A 22,167-nucleotide genomic window follows, 5' to 3' on the forward strand; every position below is an offset into this window, starting at 1 on the left:
GGCTGCAGCGGAAGTTAACCTTTAAGATAAGCAGGGAGGAAAGAAACATGTTGAAGCCAACGTGTTCACATTTCAAAACAGGAAACTTGCGTGAAACAGTCTAGGTCAAACACAGATGAGATTTTTGATTCGCTTCCGTCTCCCCATTCAGAATTCACAAATGAGAGGAGAAGATAACTGAAAGCAGTAGTTTTGATGTACATTCTCTGGTATTAATGGTCAGGCATACAGACTGGATCAAGAGATATACTAAGTTTCTTTCTGAACCCTGAAATAAATAGGAGATTGTTAAAAGAAAAAATGGATACCTGAGTCTCATCCATTTTTCCTTTCAAAGTTAGCCTGATGCCCAATTTTATTCTAGCAAAAGGTAAACAATTCTTACTCTCCTCTTACTGCTTTTGATGATTAACACACTGCTTTTGATGATTAACACATTCCTCTAACCTTGTAATTTTTGACCTTTTAAAAAAGTACCACTTTTTAAAAAGTACTATTCATTGCCTAAAACAATCATAAGCATTGCTTTATTATAAGCCCTTGCCTATAAGAAATTTATAATCTAGTTGGGAAAACAAGGCATATGCATATAAAATAAGTAGTGGATAACACACTACTATATTAGCATTAAATATTCTCTCTTCTATTCAATTATTATTTATTAAGCACCTACAACATGCTTGACGCTGTGGTAAGGAACTGGGAATATAAAGATGGTCAAGATTTAGCTCTTACCTACAGGTTGCTCACACTCTTGTAAGCTAAAAATATAAAGCGATAATCTGATTACATGTACAAAAATTAGAGAATGAGACAGCAACAAGTGATCATTGAATGGAACTAATTGCAAAAGCTTTTGGTGGAATGAAAAATTGATGAAAACTCATCAGGGATGGCTTCAAAGAGAAAGTGGACTTGGCACTTCAAAGAGAAAGTGGACCTAGGTCTTAAAGGATAGATAAGTAGGATACATATAAAATGGAAGTAGAAAAAACAGAGTCCTTTGGAGAGCTTATGGAAATTTAACCCATAATCAATACCTTTAACTTATTTTCCCCCACAAGGAGCCAAGAGGAAAACAATCACTAAAGGAGATATTCACCTACCTCATCGGATTCTGATAGGAATTCCTGCATGATGTCACTCTCACCAATTACTCGTATTGAACACACTGTAGAAAATAAAGATAAAATCTGGCATAAGGCCTTAAAATCAAGAATATAAAGTCAAAGACGTATCAAAGTTTAAGTTTAAATCATCAATAGCAGGCAATAATGAGGCAGCACACCATGCCCAGCATACAAGATTTTAAGGCATGACAAACATTCATCTAAATATGATCAGAACAAAGAAATAATAGAAAATATAAAGATGTAGCTCGCTAAAAATACTAAACATAACCAGAAAAGAGAAATAAAAGTTCAGTAAATATAACTTTGCAGTCTTGTGTGACCTATTAACAAGCTAGAACAACAGAACATGGGGTAAAGAGGCAGTAGTAAGGGAAGATTAATTAGGAATAAACCAAATATAAAATTGAAATACTAAAGGAAAAATATTTATTTGGCCTAAAAACAGGCCAGTCAGAGAACCACAAAAATTAAAAGCCATTTTGGGAAAACTAGGGTAGGTAATTAAGAATTTATATCATTTCACCTTACTGACTTTAGATTCAAAACAACAACCAAAAAAAAAAAAAAGCTGGCTGGGGATGGGTGGGATAGGAAAGCAAGCAGGCAGGTAAGGTAGGTAGCTAATCCTCTAAATTTAAGAAAGTTAATTTCCTGACACTCTCATGAGAATGGTAAATTAAACTGGTGACTTTACTTCATTTGATTTTTAAAAATTGTACCCTTTCTCATTTCCCAAGGGCTTTGTTCAGAGAGGCCAGTCCCTGTTAGAAAAAGCTAAAAACAGGTAAGGAAGTTCCATTACCTTCTATGGGGAAAATGGTTTCTCTTCATGACTAAGGCTCCCTACAAAAGTTTTTAAAAGATTCAACTAGGTCAGTTAGTTACAAGGAAACAGAATGACTAAATATCATGTAAGACTGTTATTCTATAAACTAGTATTTTAGAGAAAAACCTACTGAACAGCTACCAAATAATGTAACTCTATAATGTAGCAAGGAAAGGTCTCTTCCCTGAGCCACAAGATGAGCTTCTTATTGAAGAGATCTGTGTCATTTCCCTGCCTTTCTAGACAAATGTTTCACCATCCACATCCACAGACTCCTGATGTATCATTTGGAGGCGCTGAGATAACAAGTACATTTCAATACAAGGCCAGGTGCAGTGGTTCATGCCTGTAATCCCAGTACTTTGGGAGGCCAAGGTGGGCAGATCGCCTGAGGTTAGGAGTTCGAGACCAGCTTGGCCAACCTGGGGAAACCCCGTCTCTACTAAAAATACAAAAATTAGCTGGGCATGGTGGTGCGCTTCTGTAGTCCCAGCTACTTGGGAGGCCAAGGCAGGAGAATTGCTTGAACCTGGAAGGCAGAGGTTGCAGTGAGCCAAGATCATGCCACTGCACTCTAGCCTGGGCAACAGAGCGAGATTCTGTCTCAAAACAAAAAAAAAACAAAAAATTCAATACCGAAGTATTAGTATCTACGTTTAGCCTGCTTAGAACAAGGGCACTCTAGATTACCTACAACTCAGCAAACCTATCTATGAATACCTGTAAAATGAATAAAGTTTTCAGGTAGGATACACCAGTAAGCCAAGAATCATTTTAATAAAAAATGTCTTAAATATTAAAAATGTCTTAATAGGCCGGGCGTGGTGGCTCAAGCCTGTAATCCCAGCACTTTGGGAGGCCGAGACGGGCGGATCACGAGGTCAGGAGATCGAGACCATCCTGGCTAACACGGTGAAACCCCGTCTCTACTAAAAAATACAAAAAATTAGCCGGGCGAGGTGGCGGGCGCCTGTAGTCCCAGCTACTTGGGAGGCTGAGGCAGGAGAATGGCGTGAACCCGGGAGGCGGAGCTTGCAGTGAGCCGAGATCGCGCCACTGCACTCCAGCCTGGGGCACAGAGCAAGACTCCGTCTCAAAATAAAAAAAAAAAAATGTCTTAATATTGCCCACTTAGTTCCCAAATCAATTCAGCATATTGCTGAGTCTATATGTGTTTGCTGGCAGATAATATAACCCTAAAAATAAAGGTCCATGTAATCCCAGTACTTTGGGAGGCAGAGGCTGATGGATCACGAGGTCAAGATATCGAGACCATCCTGATCAACATGGTGAAACCCCGTCTCCACTAAAAATATAAAAATTAGCTGGGTATGGTGGCGTGTGCCTATAGTCCCAGCTACTCAGGAGGCTGAGGCAGGAGAATCGCTTGAACCCAGGAGGCGGAGGATGCAGTGAGCCGACATCGTGCCACTGCACTCCAGCCTGGTGATAGAGCAAGACTCCGTCTAAAAAAAAAAAAAAAAAAAAAAGTGTCCATTAGGCATCACCAAATGCATCAAAAACTAAACATTCATTTTTTTGTTGTTGTTAAGCATTAAACAAACCAATAAAACAGGCTACTGATCACTGTACTGGACATTTCAGTTTTGCCTTCAAAGTTCAGATTGTTCAATACTTAGTCAGAAACCTGACTAACATTCACTATTGAGTTTCCGGAAATTCAGCTATGCAGTTTAGAAGCTGCATATCTAGAACCTATGTCTACTCAATATAGTAGAGTTTGATGGTTTGGATTACCTTTTTCTAGATATTCTTCCAGTCCCCGACGTCGGGCATCTAGTTGTTGTTCTGATAATGAAAATGGCCACTTCCCCGGGAGTCGGGGAAATGTAAAGTTGGCAAACTCTCTCTTCAGGTTCTGGTGTAGGATAGCAAACTCCCGGTACCGCTTAGAACACAGCTGCCTCCCTGCCATGTAAACATTATATACCTGGTGAAGGAGAAGAACAAAAGAAAAGCATACTTAATACAAATTAAATCACGGAATCATCTCGTCACGCTTAGATGATATTGGTTAGATGCATTCTACTATGCATTTAACAAAAACTATATTCAAGGTCACTTTAAAGACTTACTTTTGACAAACATGTATAAAGTTGTATGTATAAAAAAGGACTATCCCCTTTTCAAAAGGAGCATGATGTTCTTTTTGTTTTTTGGGGTTTTTTTGAGATGGAGTCTCACTCTGTTGCCCGGGCTGGAGTGTAGTGGCATGATCTCGGCTCACTGTAACCTCCACCTCCTGGGTTCAAGCGATTCTTCTGCCTCAGCCTCCTGAATAGTTGGGATTACAGGCATCCGCCGCCACACCTGGCTAATTTTTGTATTTTTAGTAGAGAAGGGGTTTCACCATGTTGGCCAGGCTGGTCTCGATCTCTTGACCTCAGGTGATCCGCCCACCTCGAACCACCGCACCCAGCAGAAGGAGCGTGATCTTATTTTTGCTATTAGAATGACCTCTAGCATACTTTTAAATAACTTCAAAGGCAATTACCAGTTTTTAAGGGTGGATTTTATTTTTAGAAAGTTAAAAGTCATTTGAAGCCAATGTGGTAAATATAGTGAGTGAATAAGCAAGCAAATTTGAAGGTAGCTGAAAACCTAGGGTTGATTATAAAGCAATGTAACTGATACTTGTGTGTGGCCTAAACTGGCTCTAAAGTTGATTCCAAAGAAAAGGCCTAAAAAATGACTTAAGCAGCCTGGGCACAGTGGCTCACATCTGTAATTCCAGCGCACTTTGGGAGGCTGATAGGCGGCCAGATTGCTTGAGTCCAAGAGTTCGAGACCAGCCTGGGCAACATGGCAAAACCCTGTCTCTACAAAAAAATACAAAAATGTAGCTGGGCATGGTGGCATGCGCCTGTAGTCCCAGAAGGCTAAGGTGGGAGGATTGTTTGAATCCAGGAGGCAGAGGAAGCACTGAACCACGATCCTGCCACTACACTCCAGCCTGGACAACAGAAGGAGACAGTCTCAAAAAAACCAAGTGATTTAAGCAACAGTGGAATTTTTGTTAGTAAACAGATAATGTGAAAAGCAAAATAAAAGCAAAGCTAAGACCTTGAAAATAATTTAATTCAAACCATATAGTCTCTGCCTCCTCTATCCCACATCCCTATATCCGTTTCTCTGACCCCAAAAAGTTATCATATCCAACCATGTTCATGATTCCCTTGCTTTTCTTTTTATATTTTTTCGCATTTATATATAATCCTTAAATTTTTATATTTTAATTTTAAAGGTATTTTGGTTTTGTAAAAATAAGAGTATCAAGATGAACGAGACTTTAAAGGATTTACTTTTTTCACTTAATATTATACTACAGTCTCATCACAATATTACATGTCTTTGTGGTATACTCTGCTGCATACAGCATTTTGTTGTGTGAATATATCATAGTTGCACGTTTGTTTTCAATCTGTTCTCCCACTCATGAGCACTCGGGTTGTTTCTGGATTTTAGCTACCATGAACAATGCTGCTGTTAACATTTGTATAAATGCCTCCTGATGTACATGCAAAAGATATTCTTCTGAGTATAACCCTGAGTGAACTGCAGAGCTATATGCATATTCAACCTCAGGAGATAATGCCAAAATGTAAGCTAAAGTGGTTGTACCAATTTATTCTCCTTCAGCAATATATAAAAAGATCCTCTTAATTTTGCCAATGGAATTGGTGTGAAAAGATTTCTTACTGTGATCCTAATTTACATTTCTCTAATTACTAATGATGTTGAATAACTCTTCATATACTTATTGATCATGTGAGTGTCAATTTTTGTAAAGTACCTACTCATGCGTTTTGCCTACCTTCATATTAAGTTTTTTTGCTTTTCTTACTGATTTATGGAGTTCATATATTGACACAATGTTTCATTTGTGTGTATTGTGAATATCTTCTTGCAGTTTGTCACTGGTCTTTTTTTTTTTTTTTTTTGTGACGGAGTCTCGCTCTGTTGCCCAGGCTGGAGTGCAGTGGCACGATGTCTGCTCACTGCAAGCTCTGCCCCCCAGGTTCACGCCGTTCTCCTGCCTCTGCCTCCCAAGTAGCTGGGACTCCAGACACCCACCACCATGGCCGGCTAATTTTTTGTATTTTTAGTAGAGACAGGGTTTCACCATGTTAGCCAGGATGGTCTTGATCTCTTGACCTCATGAGCCGCCCACCTCGGCCTCCCAAAGTGCTGGGATTACAGGTGTGAGCCACCGCACCTGGCCTGTCATTGGTCTTTTCATCTATTTAAGGTTTTTTAAATTCTAGAAAGAGTCCAATTTATCAGTCTTTTTATAACCAACACTTTTTGTGTCTTAAGAAACTTTTTCTACTCCCAAGATCAATAAGCTACTCACCAATATTTTTGTGAATATTTTCACTAAGAGCTTTTAATTTTTTGTTTTGTCATATAAGTCCTTAATCCATCTGGAACTTATTCCTCTATATAATATGAAGTAAAGTTCCATTGGCATTTCTTTTAAAGTCAAAAATATTTAAAATCAATTTTTAATCAAATTATCCCTAAATAAAAATATTCTCCGTTTACAGAACAATCTGTGGACTTCCAGGTGGCAATTAACCTCCCATTAAATACAACCAGAAAACTGGACACAATATAGGCAACAACTATTTTCAGACACTGGACAACAGGCAGCTAAGAATTGTGATCCCCGAGAAAAGGGAAGCAAACAAGATGAGCCGATGAGCCCTAACATCATCTCAGCTTTCTGCCTAGAGGTAACTCCTAAACTGCAGCTCAGGGAGGGTTACCCAAACAGAGTCTGGCAACTTCACTGAGTTGAATAAACAGAGACTGAAGTTCAAGGAGGCCAAAGCAGCTAGAATTTGCAGGACTAAGCATGCAAGAGGGGGCTAAAGCAAGACAGCTCCAGAAATCTTTATTAAGTTCCCTTGAATTTTGACTGAATAGCAATCTAAGAAAAAAACTATTATAAGCCGGGAGTGGTAAATAAACAATTCCCAGAGTTCACGCAGGTTACAGAATCACTCAACTTCCCTCCAGCCAGAATAAAGAAACCTCCCTAAATCTGCATGGAATTCAGAAGGGAACTCAAAAAGAGCATGCTTTAGGAGTGGAGCCAAATTGGTTCTAGAGTAAAAGGTACTCTAAACTACTCAAAAAGAGCTTAAAAACAAAGCTAAAAAGGACCAAAGTAATCTTTAGGTAGCTTAACTGTATGCCAGAAAAAAAAAAAAAATCCAACACTCTTTAAAGAAATATAGTAAAATCTAGCAACCCAATAACACTGCATTCACAATATACAATATCCAATCAAAAATTACTAGACATATAAAAAAGCATGAAAATTTGACCTATGACCAGGATAAAAATTAGTCAGTAGAAACAGGCTCAGAAATTACCAACACAAAAGAATCAGTGGATAAGGACATTAAGCAGCTATCATGCATTAAGAAGAGGGATTAAGAAGTATATTAAGAAGTGGGATCTTTAAGAGGTAATGGCAATACTCTCCACTTTGGGAGGCCGAGGTGGGCAGATCACGAGGTCAGGAGATCGAGACCATCCTGGTTAACACGGTGAAACCCCATCTCTACTAAAAATACAAAAAAAATTAGCCAGGTGTGGTGGCGGGCACCTGTAGTCCCAGCTACTCGGGAGGCTGAGGCAGGAGAATGGCAGGAACCCGGGAGGCGGAGCTTGCAGTGAGCTGAGATCCTGCCACTGCACTCCAGCCTGGGCGACAGAGCGAGACTGCGTCTCAAAAAAAAAAAAAAAAAAAAAAGAGGTAATGGCAAAACTCTCATGATTAATGTCATGATTGAGGCAGTGGGTTATTTATCTCAGGAGTTTGGGCCCCCTTTCCTCTCTGTCTCACATGCACTTCCTTACCTAGGAATGCCTTCCTCCTTGTTATAACACAACAAAAAGGCCTTCACCAGATGTGGCCCCTTGATATTGGACTTCCCAGGCTCTAGAACTGTGAGCCAAATAATCTCTTTTCTTTATAAATTACCTACAATCTGTGTTATTCTATTACAGCAGCAAAAACAGGATAAGACAGGCAGTAAACCCTCTCAGTCAGAGTGCACAGGCAAAGATCCACTTCTTCTGGGGAAGGAGTAAAAGTAAAATACTCTATACCCGTGGGGAGAGGCAGGAAACCATATTAGGCCCAGGTTCCTCCACTGTTACCAAGCAGAGGTCTGCTATAGCTGAGGGAGGGACAGGAAACTCTTTCCCAAGACTAACCACAGATACAAGGCCGAGTTTGGCTAAAAGAAGAAGGAAGGGAAAAGAATTAGGACACAGAGACACAGACTCTGCCTAAGCCTAAGGGTGAACTACACAACATCTACCTCTACCATGAGTCTAGCCCAAGTAAAAGCAAGAGCAGTCTACCAGTAGCAGAGGGGTAAGAATGCAAAGAGACAACTTCTCTGTGGTACTGGTATGCAGAGGTGGCTGAAAGTCTGAGGACAAAACACTGAAAAAAACCCTCCAGGGCCGGCTGAGCACCATAGTTTACACCTGTAATCCCAGCACTTTGGAAGGCCAAGACAGGCAGATCACGAGGTCAAGAGATCAAGACTATCCTGGCCAACATGCTGAAACCCCACTCTACTAAAAATACAAAAATTAGCTGGGCGTGGTGGTGCAGGCCTGTAGTCCCAACTACTCGAGAGAGTGAAGCAGGAGAATCACTTGAACCCGGGAGGTAGAGGTTGCAGTGAGCCGAGATTGCACCACTGCACTCCAGCCTGGTGACAGAGCAAGACTCCGTCTAAAAAAAAAAAAAAAACCCTCCAGGCTGGGCACAGTGGCTCTTGTCTATAATCCCAGCACTTTGGGAGGCCAAGGCAGGAGGATCACTTGAGCCCAGGATTTTGAGACTAGCCTGGGCAAAATGGTGGGACTCTGTCTCTACAAAAAGTAAAAAAAAATTAGCCAGATGTGGTGACGTGTGCTTGTGGTCCCAGCTACTTGGTAGGCTGAGGCTGGAGGAATGCTTAAGCCAGGAAGCCAAGGCTGCAGAGAGCCATTATTGTACAACTGCATCCAGTCTGAGAGATAGGAGAGCTTGTCTCAATAAATAAATAAATAAATAAATATTTTAAAACTTCCAGAACCCCAGCCCTCACTCTAAGCACAAGGCAATAGCAAACCATGGCTAGAGAAACTTAAGGCCTATGGCACAGTAAAGGTAATGATAGCTATAGCAAAACCCAAGCCCAGCTTAACTGACTAAATTCCCTAACAGAAGAGCATTGCCCATTTCCAAGTTCAAACACTATTTACTTCAGTCATCTCTACTATTATTCTACACATGATGCCTGACATTCAGTTAAATACTACAGGACAAAAACGCAAAAACAAAAAAACAAACAAAAAACAGGCTGGGTGCGGTGGCTCACACCTGTAATCCCAGCACTTTGGGAGGCCGAGGCAGGCGATCACCTGAGGTCAGGAGTTTAAGACCAGCCTGACCAACATGGAGAAACCCCGTCTCTACTAAAAATACAAAATTAGCCAAGCATGGTGGCACATGCCTGTAATCCCAGCTACTTGGAGGCTGAGGCAGGAGAATCGCTTGAGGCAGGAGAATCGCTTGAACCTGGGAGGCAGAGGTTGTGGTGGGGCAAGATCGAGCCATTGTACTCCAATCTGGGCAACAAGAGCAAAACTCCATCTCAAAAAAAAAAAAAGAAACCCAACATTATGGCAAGAGATAAAACAGTCTCAGAGATGATCCAGATGTTGAAATTATCAGGCAGTATATTATTAGAATAACAGTGATTAACAATGCTAAAGACCTCATGCAAAAGGAAAAGGTGGAAAACATGTATGAACAGATGGAGAATTTCAGCAGGTGTGAAAATTACAAGCAAATATCAAATGGAAGTGATAGAAATAAAAGGCATGGGCTGGGTGCAGTGGCTCACGCCTGTAATCCCAGCACTTTGGGAGGTCAAGGCGGGCGGATCACAAGGTCAGGAGTTCGAGACCAACCTGGCCAATATGGTGAACTGCCGTCTCTACTAAAAAAAAATACAAAAATTAGCCAGGCGTGGTAGTGGTTGCCTGTAGTCCCAGCTACTCGGGAGGCTAAGGCAGGAGAATCGCTTGAACTTCAGAGGCGGAGGTTGCAGTGAGCCGAGATCACGCCACTGCACTCCAGCATGGGCAACAGAGCAACCCTCCGTCTGAAAGAAAAAAAAAAAAAAGGTGTGGTATCAAAGATGAAGAGTTCCTCTAACAGTACCATCAGTAGACTGGACACAACTGAGGAAAAAAATCAGCAAACTTAATGATAGGTCAATAAAAATTATCTAAGGAGAAAAATAAGAGCTAAAATAGAATAAAACACCCAAAAGCTCTACGACAATATCAAACAGTGCAAAACACAGGTAACTAGAACCTCCAGAAAGGCAAGAGAAAAAGAGTGGGCTGAAGAAATATCTGGAAACATACTGGCTGATAGTTTCCAAAAATAATAAAAGATATCAAACCACAGATTCCTCAAGCAGGATAAATAAGAAACCACCACCTAGACATGTAAAAACGAAACTCCAAAAACTAAAGATAAGAAGAAAACGCTGCAAGCCAGGTGCAGTGGCTCATGCCTGTAATCCCAGCACTTTGGAGTCTGAGGAAGGAGGATTGCTTGAGGCTGAGAGTGTGAGAACAGCCTGGGGAACATAGCAAGACCCCATCTCTACTAAAAATTTTTAAAATTAGGTGGCCAGGTGCGGTGGCCAACACCTATAACCCCAACATTTTGAGAGGCTGTGGGCAGTTCACTTGAGGCCAGTAGTTCGAGGCCAGCTTGACCAACATGGTGAAACCCTGTCTCTAGTAAAAATACAAAAATTAGCCGGTTGTGGTGGCACACACCTGTAGTCCCAGCTACTTGGGAGGCTGACACAGGAGAATTGCTTGAACCCGGGAGGCGGAGGTTGCAGTGAGCCAAGATGGTGCCACTGAACTCCAGCCTGGGCAACAGAGCAAGACCCCATCTCAAACAAATAAAATAATAAAATAAAATATAAAAGTTAGACAGGTACAGTGGCACATTCCTGTAGTTCCAGCTACTTGGAGGCTGAGTCAGGAGGATAGCTTAAGCCCAGGAGGTCAAGTCTGCAGTGGGCTATTATCGCACCATTGCACTCCAGCCTGGATGACTGAGTGAGACCCTGTCTCTGTTTTTTAAAGAGAGTAAACTTTAAAGGTAGCCAGAGAGGGTTAAAACAAGCCATAGAAAAGACCAAAAACTAAAACAAGCAGGCTTCTCATCAGAAACTATGAAAACCAGAAGACTGGAGTGATTTTTGTTTCAAATTGGGACAGGATCTCGCTCTGTCTCCCAGGCTGGAGTGCAGTGGCGTGACCAAAGCTCACTGCAGCCTCAAACTTCTGGGTTGAAGTGATCCTCCTGCCTCAGCCTCCCAAGTAACTGGGACTACAGGGATTGTGTTACCACACCCAGCTATTTTTTCATTTTTTGTAGAGACAGAGTCTCAGTATGTTGCTCAGGGTGATCTCAAGTTCCTGGCCTCAAGCAATCTTGCTGCCTCAGCCTCCCAAAGTGCTGGGATTATAATGGAGTGATTTTTTCTTTTGGTACTTTAAAAAAGTAAGTAAAAATTTTAAAAATCGGCCAGGCACGGTGGCTCACGTCTGTAATCTCAGCACTTTGGGAGGCCAAGGCGGGTGGATCACGAGGTCAGGAGTTCAAGACCAGCCTGGCCAACATGGTGAAACGCCGTCTTTACTAAAAATGCAAAAATTAGCTGGGCGTGGTGGCGGGCGCCTGTAATCCCAGCTACTTGGGAGGCTGAGGCAGAGAATTGCTTGAACCCAGGAGGCAGAGGCTGCAGTGAGCCAAGATCGCGTCACTGCACTCCAGCCTGGGCAACAGAGCAAGACTCTATCTCAAAAAAAAAAAAAGAAAAGAAAGAATCCACCCAGAATTCTATACCCTGAAAAAATCTTTCAAACATAAAGGAGAAATGAAGACTTTTTTACATCAACAAAAGCTAAGAGAATTCGTTGCCAGAAGACCTGCCCTCTTAACGCAAGAAATATTAATGCAAGTTCTTCAAGCAGAGGAATCTAATGCCAGACAGAAACTAGATTTACACAAAGGAATAAAGTGCATCAGAAATGGCAAATATAGGCTGCGCACAGTGGCTCACGCCTGTAATCCCAGCAGTTTGGGAGGCTGAGGTGGGCAGATCACCTGAGGTCAGGAGTTCAAGACCAGCTTGGACAACATGGAGAAACCCCATCTCTACTAAAAATACAAAATTAGCCAGGCGTGGTGGCACATGCCTATAATCCCAGCTACTTGGGAGGCTGAGGCAGAAGAACTGCTTGAACCTTGGAGGTGGACATTGCAGTGAGCCAATACGGAAGGGAGGAAGGGAGGAAGGAAGGAAGGAAGGAAGGAAGGAAGGAAGGAAGGAAGGAAGGAAGGAAGGAAGGAAGGAAGGAAGGAAGGAAGGAAGGAAGGAAGGAAGGAAGGAAGGAAGGAAGGAAGGAAGGAAGGAAGGAAGGAAGGAAGGAAGGAAGGAAGGAAGGAAGGAAGGAAGGAAGGAAGGAAGGAAGGAAGGAAGGAAGGAAGGAAGGAAGGAAGGAAGGAAGGAAGGAAGGAAGGAAGGAAGGAAGGAAGGAAGGAAGGAAGGAAGGAAGGAAGGAAGGAAGGAAGGAAGGAAGGAAGGAAGGAAGGAAGGAAGGAAGGAAGGAAGGAAGGAAGGAAGGAAGGAAGGAAGGAAGGAAGGAAGGAAGGAAGGAAGGAAGGAAGGAAGGAAGGAAGGAAGGAAGGAAGGAAGGAAGGAAGGAAGGAAGGAAGGAAGGAAGGAAGGAAGGAAGGAAGGAAGGAAGGAAGGAAGGAAGGAAGGAAGGAAGGAAGGAAGGAAGGAAGGAAGGAAGGAAGGAAGGAAGGAAGGAAGGAAGGAAGGAAGGAAGGAAGGAAGGGAAATGGTAAATATGTGGTCAAATATAAAATAACTCTTTTATCATGTTTAATTTCTTTAATGCCAGGCGTGGTGGCTCATGCCTGTAATCCCAACACACTTTGGGAGGCCAAGGCTGGCAGATCACTTGAGCTCAGGAATTTGAGACCAGCCTGGGCAACATGATGAAACCCCGTCTCTATCAAAAATACAAAAAATGAGCTGGGTGTGGTGGTGCGCACCTGTGGTCACAGCTACTCAGGAGGCTGAGGTGGGAGATCACGTGAGCCTGGGAGGCAGAGGTTGCAGGATGCCAAGATTGCACCACTGCATTCCGGCCTGGGTGACAGAGTGAGACTCCATCTCAAAAAACAAAAACAAAAAAACAAAAAACAAAAAAACCCAACTCTTTAAAAGGCAATTGTTTAAAGCAAAGATAACAATGTATCATTAAGTTTATAACACATACAGAAGTCAATGTATGACAACAATAGCACAAAGGATGGCAGGGGGGAAATATACTCTTGTAAGTGTCTTAAATTATATATATAGTATGTCTCTGTGTGTGTGTGTGTGTGTGTGTGTGTGTGTGTGTGTGTGTTCAGCCTGGACAACAGAGAGAAACCTTGTCTCTCACACACACACAAACACACAAAAGGTATTATGCAAAGTATCTTCTATAACTACAACGGGGTAATGTTAGAAATCAATAACAGAGGGAAAGCTAGAAAATTCACTAATTTGTAGGAATTAACATCTGATGGGGACAAAATGGCCAATATAAATATATATTATATATTATAAAATTATATATATTAGGTATATTTACCTATATAGAGTGTTACACTATATATAATATGTGTACTATGTATTATGTATATATAACTACAAATTCAAATATATAATTTGAAGGTAAATGTTCATAAATTACAGATATATACTGTAAACCAAGAAAAAAACAAATTATACCTAATAAAACAAGAGTAGACATAAAATAGAATCATTTAAAAATACTCTATCAATCCAAAAGACGGCAGGAAATGAGGAAAAAAATAAATAATGATGCAACATAGATAGCAAAAAACAAGACAGTAGATTTAGCCTAACTATAGCAATAATTATACTAAAGGTAAGTAGTCTAAATAAAAACATTTAGATTCCAATAAAACATTCCAAATAAAAACATTGCCAGACTGGACAAAAAAGCAAGACCCAGCTATAAGCTTTCTATAAGAAACCCAGTTTAATTATAAATACATAAATAGGTGAAATGGGAAAGATAGCAATGAAGGCCGGGCGTGGTGGCTCAAGCCTGTAATCCCAGCACTTTGGGAGGCCGAGACGGGCGGATCACGAGGTCAGGAGATCGAGACCATCCTGGCTAACATGGTGAAACCCCGTCTCTACTAAAAAAATACAAAAAACTAGCCAGGCGAGGCAGGCGCCCGCCTGTAGTCCCAGCTACTCGGGAGGCTGAGGCAGGAGAATGGCGTGAACCCGGGAGGCGGAGCTTGCAGTGAGCTGAGATCCGGCCACTGCACTCCAGCCTGGGCGACAGAGTGAGACTCCGTCTCAAAAAAAAAAAAAAAAAAAGATAGCAATGAAAACAATAACCAAAAGAAAGGTGACATGGCTACTAGTGGCTATATGTTAGTGGCTCATATGTTATATGAGAGAAAGACTTCAGAACAAAGAATATTACCAAGGATAAAGAGAGACAGATACATTACAGATAGAGACTTATATAAAGAGATAAATAATGTTAAAGGGATCAATTCATCAAGATATAATATTCATTATACATAAAGAAAAACCTGACAGAACTGAAAACTCCATCTCAAGTAGTACATACACTTCATGTAGACCAACCCTTCCACTATAACAACTATAAATTCTGGACAAAATACAAAAACAATTGTCTGAGGAGTCTGAATTAAACACTACAAGCAGACTGACTGTGGAGGGGACTCAAAACATGGAGCAATGATCTGTACAAGAGGAGGTACACTCCTGCATTTAGAGGGTTTTGCTCTGCTTGTGGGCATTAAGTTACAAAATAGCACAATTTAAGTAACTAAAACTCAGACAGAACCTGACATCTTTCTGGCTCAAACATATAGGGAAAAGATTCTAGGTAACCATGGCTGCTACCAGAGTAAGTAGAGAACCTAAGGCAAGAGAAAACCAGAGAAGGCGATCCCTTAATTCTAAGAATAAACACCACATGTATCTCAGACTAATCCCTTCTTGGATGTATACAGACTCGAAGCAGCATAGCAAAGGCTGAAATAATTAAACTGAGATTTGAACTCTAACCCACACAAGGCGACACAGCTTACGGCTTATTGCCAGCTAAAACAAAACATCAATACTCCTCAAAGGAATATTACAGAACCCAGAGTCTACACAATGTAACATTCATAAATATCCAAGATACAATCCAAAATGACTCAATATACACAGAACCAGGAGAATACCACCCATTCTCAAGGGAAAAGACATTTAACAGAAACCAATCCCAAAATGACACAACTGTTCAGACACATAAGGAACAGACCAATGAAACAGAGCAAAAAGTTCAGAAATAGTAAATTGATTTTCCACAATGATGCCAAGATATTTCAATGGGGAAAGAATTTTCTTTTAAATACAGGTTGCTGTGAAACAACTGAATATCCATATAAAAACAAAATCAAAAACAAAACCTTGACCCTGGTCGGGCGCAGTGGCTAACACCTGTAATCCCAGCACTTTGGGAGGCGAGGCGGGTGGATCACCTGAGGTCAGGAGTTTGAGACCAGCCTGGCCAACATGGCAAAACCTCATCTCTACTAAAAATACAAAAATTAGCCGGGTGTGGTGGTGCATGTCTGTAATCCCAGCTACTCAGTGGGCCTGAGGCAGGGGAATCGCTTGGACCCAGGAGGCAGAGGCTGCAGTGAGCCAATATTGCTCCACTGCACTGCAGCCTAGCTGACACTCAAAAACAAACAAACAAACAAACATAATAGACAAAAGTGGAAGGAATCCAGATGTCCATCAATTGAAGAATGGATAAATAAAAGTGGTATATCTATATAACAGAATGTTAAAATGAAGTACTGATGTGTGCTACAACTTGAATAAGCCTCAAAAATATTATGCCAAGTGAAAGAAGCCAGTTAAAAAAAAACCCCATGATTCCATTTCTATGAAATGTCCAGAATAGCAAATCTATAAGACAGAGGATAGATTAGTGCTTTCCTAGAACTGGAGGGGATGGGAGGTTTGGAAAATGATGGGTACAAGGAATGAGGTTCTTTTTGAGGTAATGAAAATGTTATAAATTTGTTTTATGCTTCAAAAGTGCTAACTTTGAGTCATAAGACATGTAAGAAGTTGAAATCAAGGTCATGTCCCAAAAGTAGAGCAGACTGGATGTTGAGACCTTTTGGGAATTACCTAAAACCTTGGGAACTGAGAAAAGGAATGAAACCACTAATTGTACTTTTATTTATCTATTTTTTTTCTTTGAGACGAAGTCTCACTTTGTCACCCAGGCTAGAGTGTAGTGGTGTGATCTCAGCTCACTGCAATCTCTGTGAACACACTAAAAACTAAATTAGCCAGGAGCCCAGGCTCAAGCCTGTAATCCCAGCTAATTGGGAGGCCAAGGCTGATGGATTACCTGAGGTCGGGAGTTCGAGTCAGCCTGAACAACATGGAGAAACCCCATCTCTACTAAAAATACAAAATTAGCTGAGCATGCTGGCGCATGCCTGTAATCCCAACTACTCAGGAGGTTGAGGCAGGAGAATTGCTTGAACCCGGGAGGCAGAGGTTGCAGTGAGCCAAGATTGCGCCATTGCCCTCCAGCCTGAGCAACAAGAGCAAAACTCCATCTAAAAAATAAAAAAATTAAAAATAAAAAAAAAAAAACTAAATTGTGCACTTTAGGTGAGCTTATGGTATATAAATCATATCTTAATAAAGTTCTTATGGCTGGGAGCGGTGGCTCACACCTGCAATCCCAGCACTTTGGGAGTCCAAGGCAGGCAGATCATGAGGTCAGAAGTTCAAGACCAGCCTGGCCAACACGGTGAAACCCTATCTCTACTAAAAACACAAAAATTAGCTAGGCGCAGTGGTGTGTGCCTGTAGTCCCAGCTGCTGGGGAGGCTGAGGCAGGAGAATTGCTTGAACCCAGGAGGCAGAGGTTGCAGTGAGCCGAGATCACACCACTGCATTCCAGCCTGAGTGACAGAGGGAGACTCCCTCTCAAAATACATACATACATACATACAAACAAAATGAAAGTCCAGGTGGGGTTGCTCATGCCTGTAATCCCAGTACTTTGGGAGGCCGAGGCAGATGGATCACCTGAGGTCGGGAGTTCCAGACCAGCCTGACCAACATGGAGAAACCCTGTCTCTACTAAAACACAAAATTAGCCAGGTGTGGTGGCACATGCCTGTAATCCCAGCTACTCCGGGAGGCTGAGGCAGGAGAATCACTTGAAACCAGTAGGCAGAGGCTGCAGTGAGCCAAGATCACGCCACTGCACTCCAGCCTGGGCAACAAGAACGAAATTTTGCCTCAAAAAATAAAATAAAATAAAAATAAAAAACAGGCAGGGCACGGTGGGTCATGCCTGTAATCCCAGCATTTTGGAAGGCCGAGGCGGGTGGATCACGATGTCAGGAGATCGAGACCATCCTGGCTAACACAGTGAAACTCCGTCTCTACTAAAACTACAAAAAAATTAGCAGGGCGTGGTGGCAGACACCTGTAGTCCCAGCTACTCAGGAAGCTGAGGCAGGAGAATGGCGTGAACCCGGGAGGCGGAGCTTGCAGTGAGCCAAGATCACGCCACTGCACTCCAGCCTGGGCGACAGAGCGAGACTCTATCTCAAAAATAAATAAATAAATAAATAAATAATAAAGTTTTTACAAAAAAAGATAGCTGAAACTATAAAACTGTAAGAAAACATAAAAGATTAGGGTCCTTGGGTTAGGCAGATTTCTTAGAACACAATTGCATTACCCATAAATTTAAAAACTGATAAACTAGACTGTATCAAAATTTAAAATTTCTGTTCTTTGAAAGATACTGTTTTTAAAAATGAAAAGGCAAGTCACAAACTCAAATATTTACAAAACATCTTAAGTCCTTTTTCTTTTTTTTTTTGAGACGGAGTTTCACTCTTGTTGCCCAGGCTGGAGTGCAATGGCACAATCTCAGCTCACTGCAACGTCGGCCTCCCGAGTTCAAGTGATTCTTCTGACTCAGCCTCCCGAGTAGCTGGGATTACAGGCTCCTGCCACCATGCCTGGCTTATTTTTGTATTTTTAGTAGAGACGGGGTTTCACCGTATTGGCCAGCCTGGTCTGGAGCTCCTGACCTCAGGTGATCCACCGACCTCAGGTGATCCGCCCACCTCAGCCTTCCAAAGTACTGGGGTTACAGGCGTGAGCCACTGCGCCTGATTCATCTAAGTCCTTTTTCAAGCTACTGGAAAATATATATTTGTTTATATATATATATCTGATAAAGGACTTGTAGAGCCAGAATATATAAAGAACCTCTACAACAAAATAATACTACAAACAACCTAATTTTTTTTTTTTTTTTTTTTTTGAGACAGAGTCTGGCTCTGTCGCCCAGGCTGGAGTGCAGTGGCGTGATCTTGGCTCACTGCAACCTCTGCCTCCCAGGTTCACATGGTTCTCCTGCCTCAGCCTCCTGAATAGCTGGGACTACAGGCGCCCGCCACCATGCCCAGCTAATTTTTTTGTGATTTTTTTGAGGCGGAGTCTCACTCTGTCGCCCAGATTGGAGTGCAGCGGTGCGATCTCGGCTCACTGCAAGCTGCGCCTCCCGGGTTCACGCCATTCTCCTGCCTCAGCCTCCTGAGTAGCTGGGACCACAGGCGCCCGCCACTGCGCCCGGCTAATTTTTTGTGTTTTTAGTAGAGATGGGGTTTCACCGTGGTTTTGATCTCCTGACCTTGTGATCCGCCCGCCTCGACCTCCCAAAGTGCTGGGATTACAGGCGTGAGCCACCGCGCCCGGCCACAACCTAATTTTTCAAACAGGCAAAAGAGTTAAACAGTTACTTCATCAATGAAGACACATGAATGGCCATTAAACACACAAAAAGCAGCTCATCATCATGAGTCATTAGGTAAATGCAAATTAAAACCACAGTAAGATATCACTGTCTATGAGAATGGCTAGAATTAAAAAGACTGAAAATATCAACAGGTTATGGAAACAATGGAACTCTCTACCTTATATGAGAATGTAAAAATGGTATAGCCACTTTGGAAAACTGTTTGGCAGTTTTTTATAAGGTTAAACTTATACTCACCCTGCAATTCCACTTCTTCGTATATACTCAAGAGCAATGAAAATATATGTCTACATAAAGACCTGTACATTTAATATTCTTTCATGGCAGCTTTAGTCATACTAGTCCAAAACTGGAAGCAACCCACAAGTGCATGAACAATGAAGGGATGAACAAACTGTAGTAAATCTATATAATGGACTACTACTCAGCAATTAAAAAGGGACAAATATTTGGTATAAATAACAATGTATACCAATCTTAAGGACTATACTAACTGAACAAAGCCAGATACAAGAGAGTACACATGGTATGGTTCCATTTATTTAACATTCTGGAAAACGTAAAATATGGTGACTTTAGTAAGCTGATCTGTGGTTGACAAGTGCAGTGGTAAGAGGTGAGGACTAACTGCAAAGGGCATGAGGGAACTTTTGGGGATATGAAAATGTTCTAAATCTTCATTGTGGTGGTGGTGGTTATAAGACTATGTACATTTGTCAAAACTTGTAAAAGTGTAGACTTAACATGGGTGAATGTTAATATAGGTAAACTATGTTCAATAAAGTTGATTTTAAAAGTACAATTAGTGGGCTGGGCACAGTGGCTCATACCTGTAATCCCAGCACTTTGGGAGGCTGAGGCGAGCAGATTACCTGAGATCAGGAGTTGGAGACTAACCTGGCCAACATGGTGAAACACCATTTCTACTAAAAATACAAAAGTTAGTAGGGCATGGTGGTGTGCACCTGTAGTCCCAGCTACTTGGGAGGCTGAGGCAGGAGAATTGTTTGAACCCGAGAAGCAGAGATTGCAGTGAGCCAAGATCACACCACTGTACTCCAGGCTGGGGAACAGAGTGAGACTTCGTCTCAAAAAATAAATAAAAATAAAAATAAACAAAGGTACAATTAGTAGTATCATTCCTTTTCTCAAGTTTCCAAGGTTTTAAGTAATTCCCAAAAGGTCTCAACATCCAATCCGCTCTACTTTTAGGATGTGACCTTGATTTCAACTTCTTACATGCCTTATGACTCAAAGTTAGCACTTACGAAGCATAAAACTCTAAATTCTGTGTGTGGTTCTAAGACTACAGAAGTCCATGCTGAAATAAAACCTACATGCCATTATCTACAGCTAAATTACAGATGCAACCAGGCATTATTTGATCCTCTGCAACTTTTTTAGCTTCCTTGCTTTTCTTATCTCTTCACTAAAAAGAATTTACCATAAATGTTTAGTAGCTCGTTCCCATGCGGAGGATAAATCTCAGTTTTAGAGACTGAAACTTCAGTCAACTGTTAAGCTTTAAACACCTGTAGTCTGTTTGCCAGTATCTAACAGAACCCATTGCATTTTCTACTAAGAATAATGAACATTTCTTATTATATCAACACTCCACAAATAATTAAAGGCAAATAAAGCATATTGCAACCAAAAGAAAAATTAAGTAGACTGAGCTATCAGTGGCAATTAGGCTTTGAAGAACAAACAAAGGCATTCAGGAAAGGGGCTAGCACACATCACTAAAAATTCAAGATGGGCTTTCCTGCATAACTACAACAGCAACAGATTGGAAATGTGTGAAACAGCTAATGGGAATTGCATTCAGGAAACTCGTGGGAAAAACCACAGTTAATCATTCACACTGATATCTCCAAAGAAAATGAAAAAGAACATGATGTGGAAAGAGGAGTAGACATCTAAGTTCTGAAATGGGCGAACCTCTCTATTACCCAAATATCTTGAAAGACACCATCCTTTTAAATTAATCTTGCCCTATAGCGCCACAAAATCAACAGTAAATAAGAGACTACTATTAGCAAAGAGATACAGCAACCAACAAAAGAACGAACAAAAAAGAAACTAAACAAACAAAACCTCACACATTTACAACAAACCAGAATGCAAACTTGAAACTATCTAAAAATAAAATGGAATTATACTCAAGCTGAATAGAACTCTTTTCCATTACTGTAGTTCACCCCCTGCAATAAATCAGGGTCAGTGTCTTTTATTTATGTGTGAACTCATCCTCCTGGTAGACAAACTGACCTAGGTTGCAGTCTTTTATCTATCACTATAATAGTTTCATAATTATAAGACTAGGGGAAACAAAAGCTAGATGTTTGAGGATCGAGTTGGGCTGACACTCACCACAAACTTCTCACCATTCTGCTCCACATGTTTGTATCTGGGGACCGATATGGGCACTGCTTGCTTTTCTGTGTAATCATAAAATGATTGTCCCAACGAGTCGTCACTGGGATCTAGGTTATCTGCCTCATGAGGAGGTACAGATAACACTGTCAAGATCAATTCCTTCTCGCCTGCTCGAATCAGGTCCACCACCTGCTTGTGTGTCGCCCCCTCAACATTCACGTGGTTCCTAAGGGGAAAAAGGGAAAAAGACAATCCCATAAACCAGAAGGGTCCAAACACTTTGTATCTCCACCCTCCTGCCCCCACTCCAGTGTCACATAGTATGAACCATGAAGTCAAAAGATTAATTTGGTTCCTGAAAAGTTGTTTATGTTTTAACAGTTTCTAATGTGAAAAACTTTGTGAACTTATGGCAGGGAAAAAATGGAAAGAGGTGAGAAGACCTCCCCTTCCTCTATATTAATATCCCACACATAGCTTCGGGAAAGCACATGGAAAGAGGCTGAAGCTGAGGAGGAAACAAAGCTTTTTCAGTCAAACAGTCCAATTTCCTCATTCTACCCAAGCATGTATACAATTCAATCAAAGTGGCTTTCGACAGCCCTGCCACGTGAATTGTACTTTGTCCTTTTTAAACCTCATAGGAACTCTGTTAAACAAAGAACCTTCACAAAATACATTCCCTTAATTTGTAAATACAGACTCAAAAAAAGTTATGACTGAAGATAATTCCTTTACATTTACATCCAATTTCTCTCCATA

General features: G+C 41.3%; 1 protein-coding gene across 12 annotated transcripts in view; it reads right to left on the reverse strand.

Annotated features, from left to right (window-relative positions):
- Nucleotides 1-22,167, reverse strand: part of SNX27 (sorting nexin 27) — a 92,349-nt gene that overhangs the window by 43,977 nt on the left and 26,205 nt on the right. For 6 of the 12 annotated variants that reach the window (XM_073995298.1, XM_065545919.1, XM_073995305.1 and 3 more), the window contains exons 2-3: nt 3,718-3,910; nt 1,107-1,171 (exon numbers count right to left, since the gene is read on the reverse strand). In XM_073995298.1, the coding sequence (XP_073851399.1) occupies nt 1,107-1,171; nt 3,718-3,910 (258 nt within the window). Of the gene's footprint in view, nt 1-1,106; nt 1,172-1,722; nt 3,426-3,717; nt 3,911-21,399; nt 21,632-22,167 lie in introns of those variants that run through there. The other 6 variants (XM_005541872.5, XM_005541870.4, XM_073995311.1 and 3 more) reach the window with 2 other exon arrangements.

Source organism: Macaca fascicularis, chromosome 1 (assembly GCF_037993035.2).
Source record: "Macaca fascicularis isolate 582-1 chromosome 1, T2T-MFA8v1.1".
Taxonomy (NCBI): Eukaryota; Metazoa; Chordata; class Mammalia; order Primates; family Cercopithecidae; genus Macaca; species Macaca fascicularis.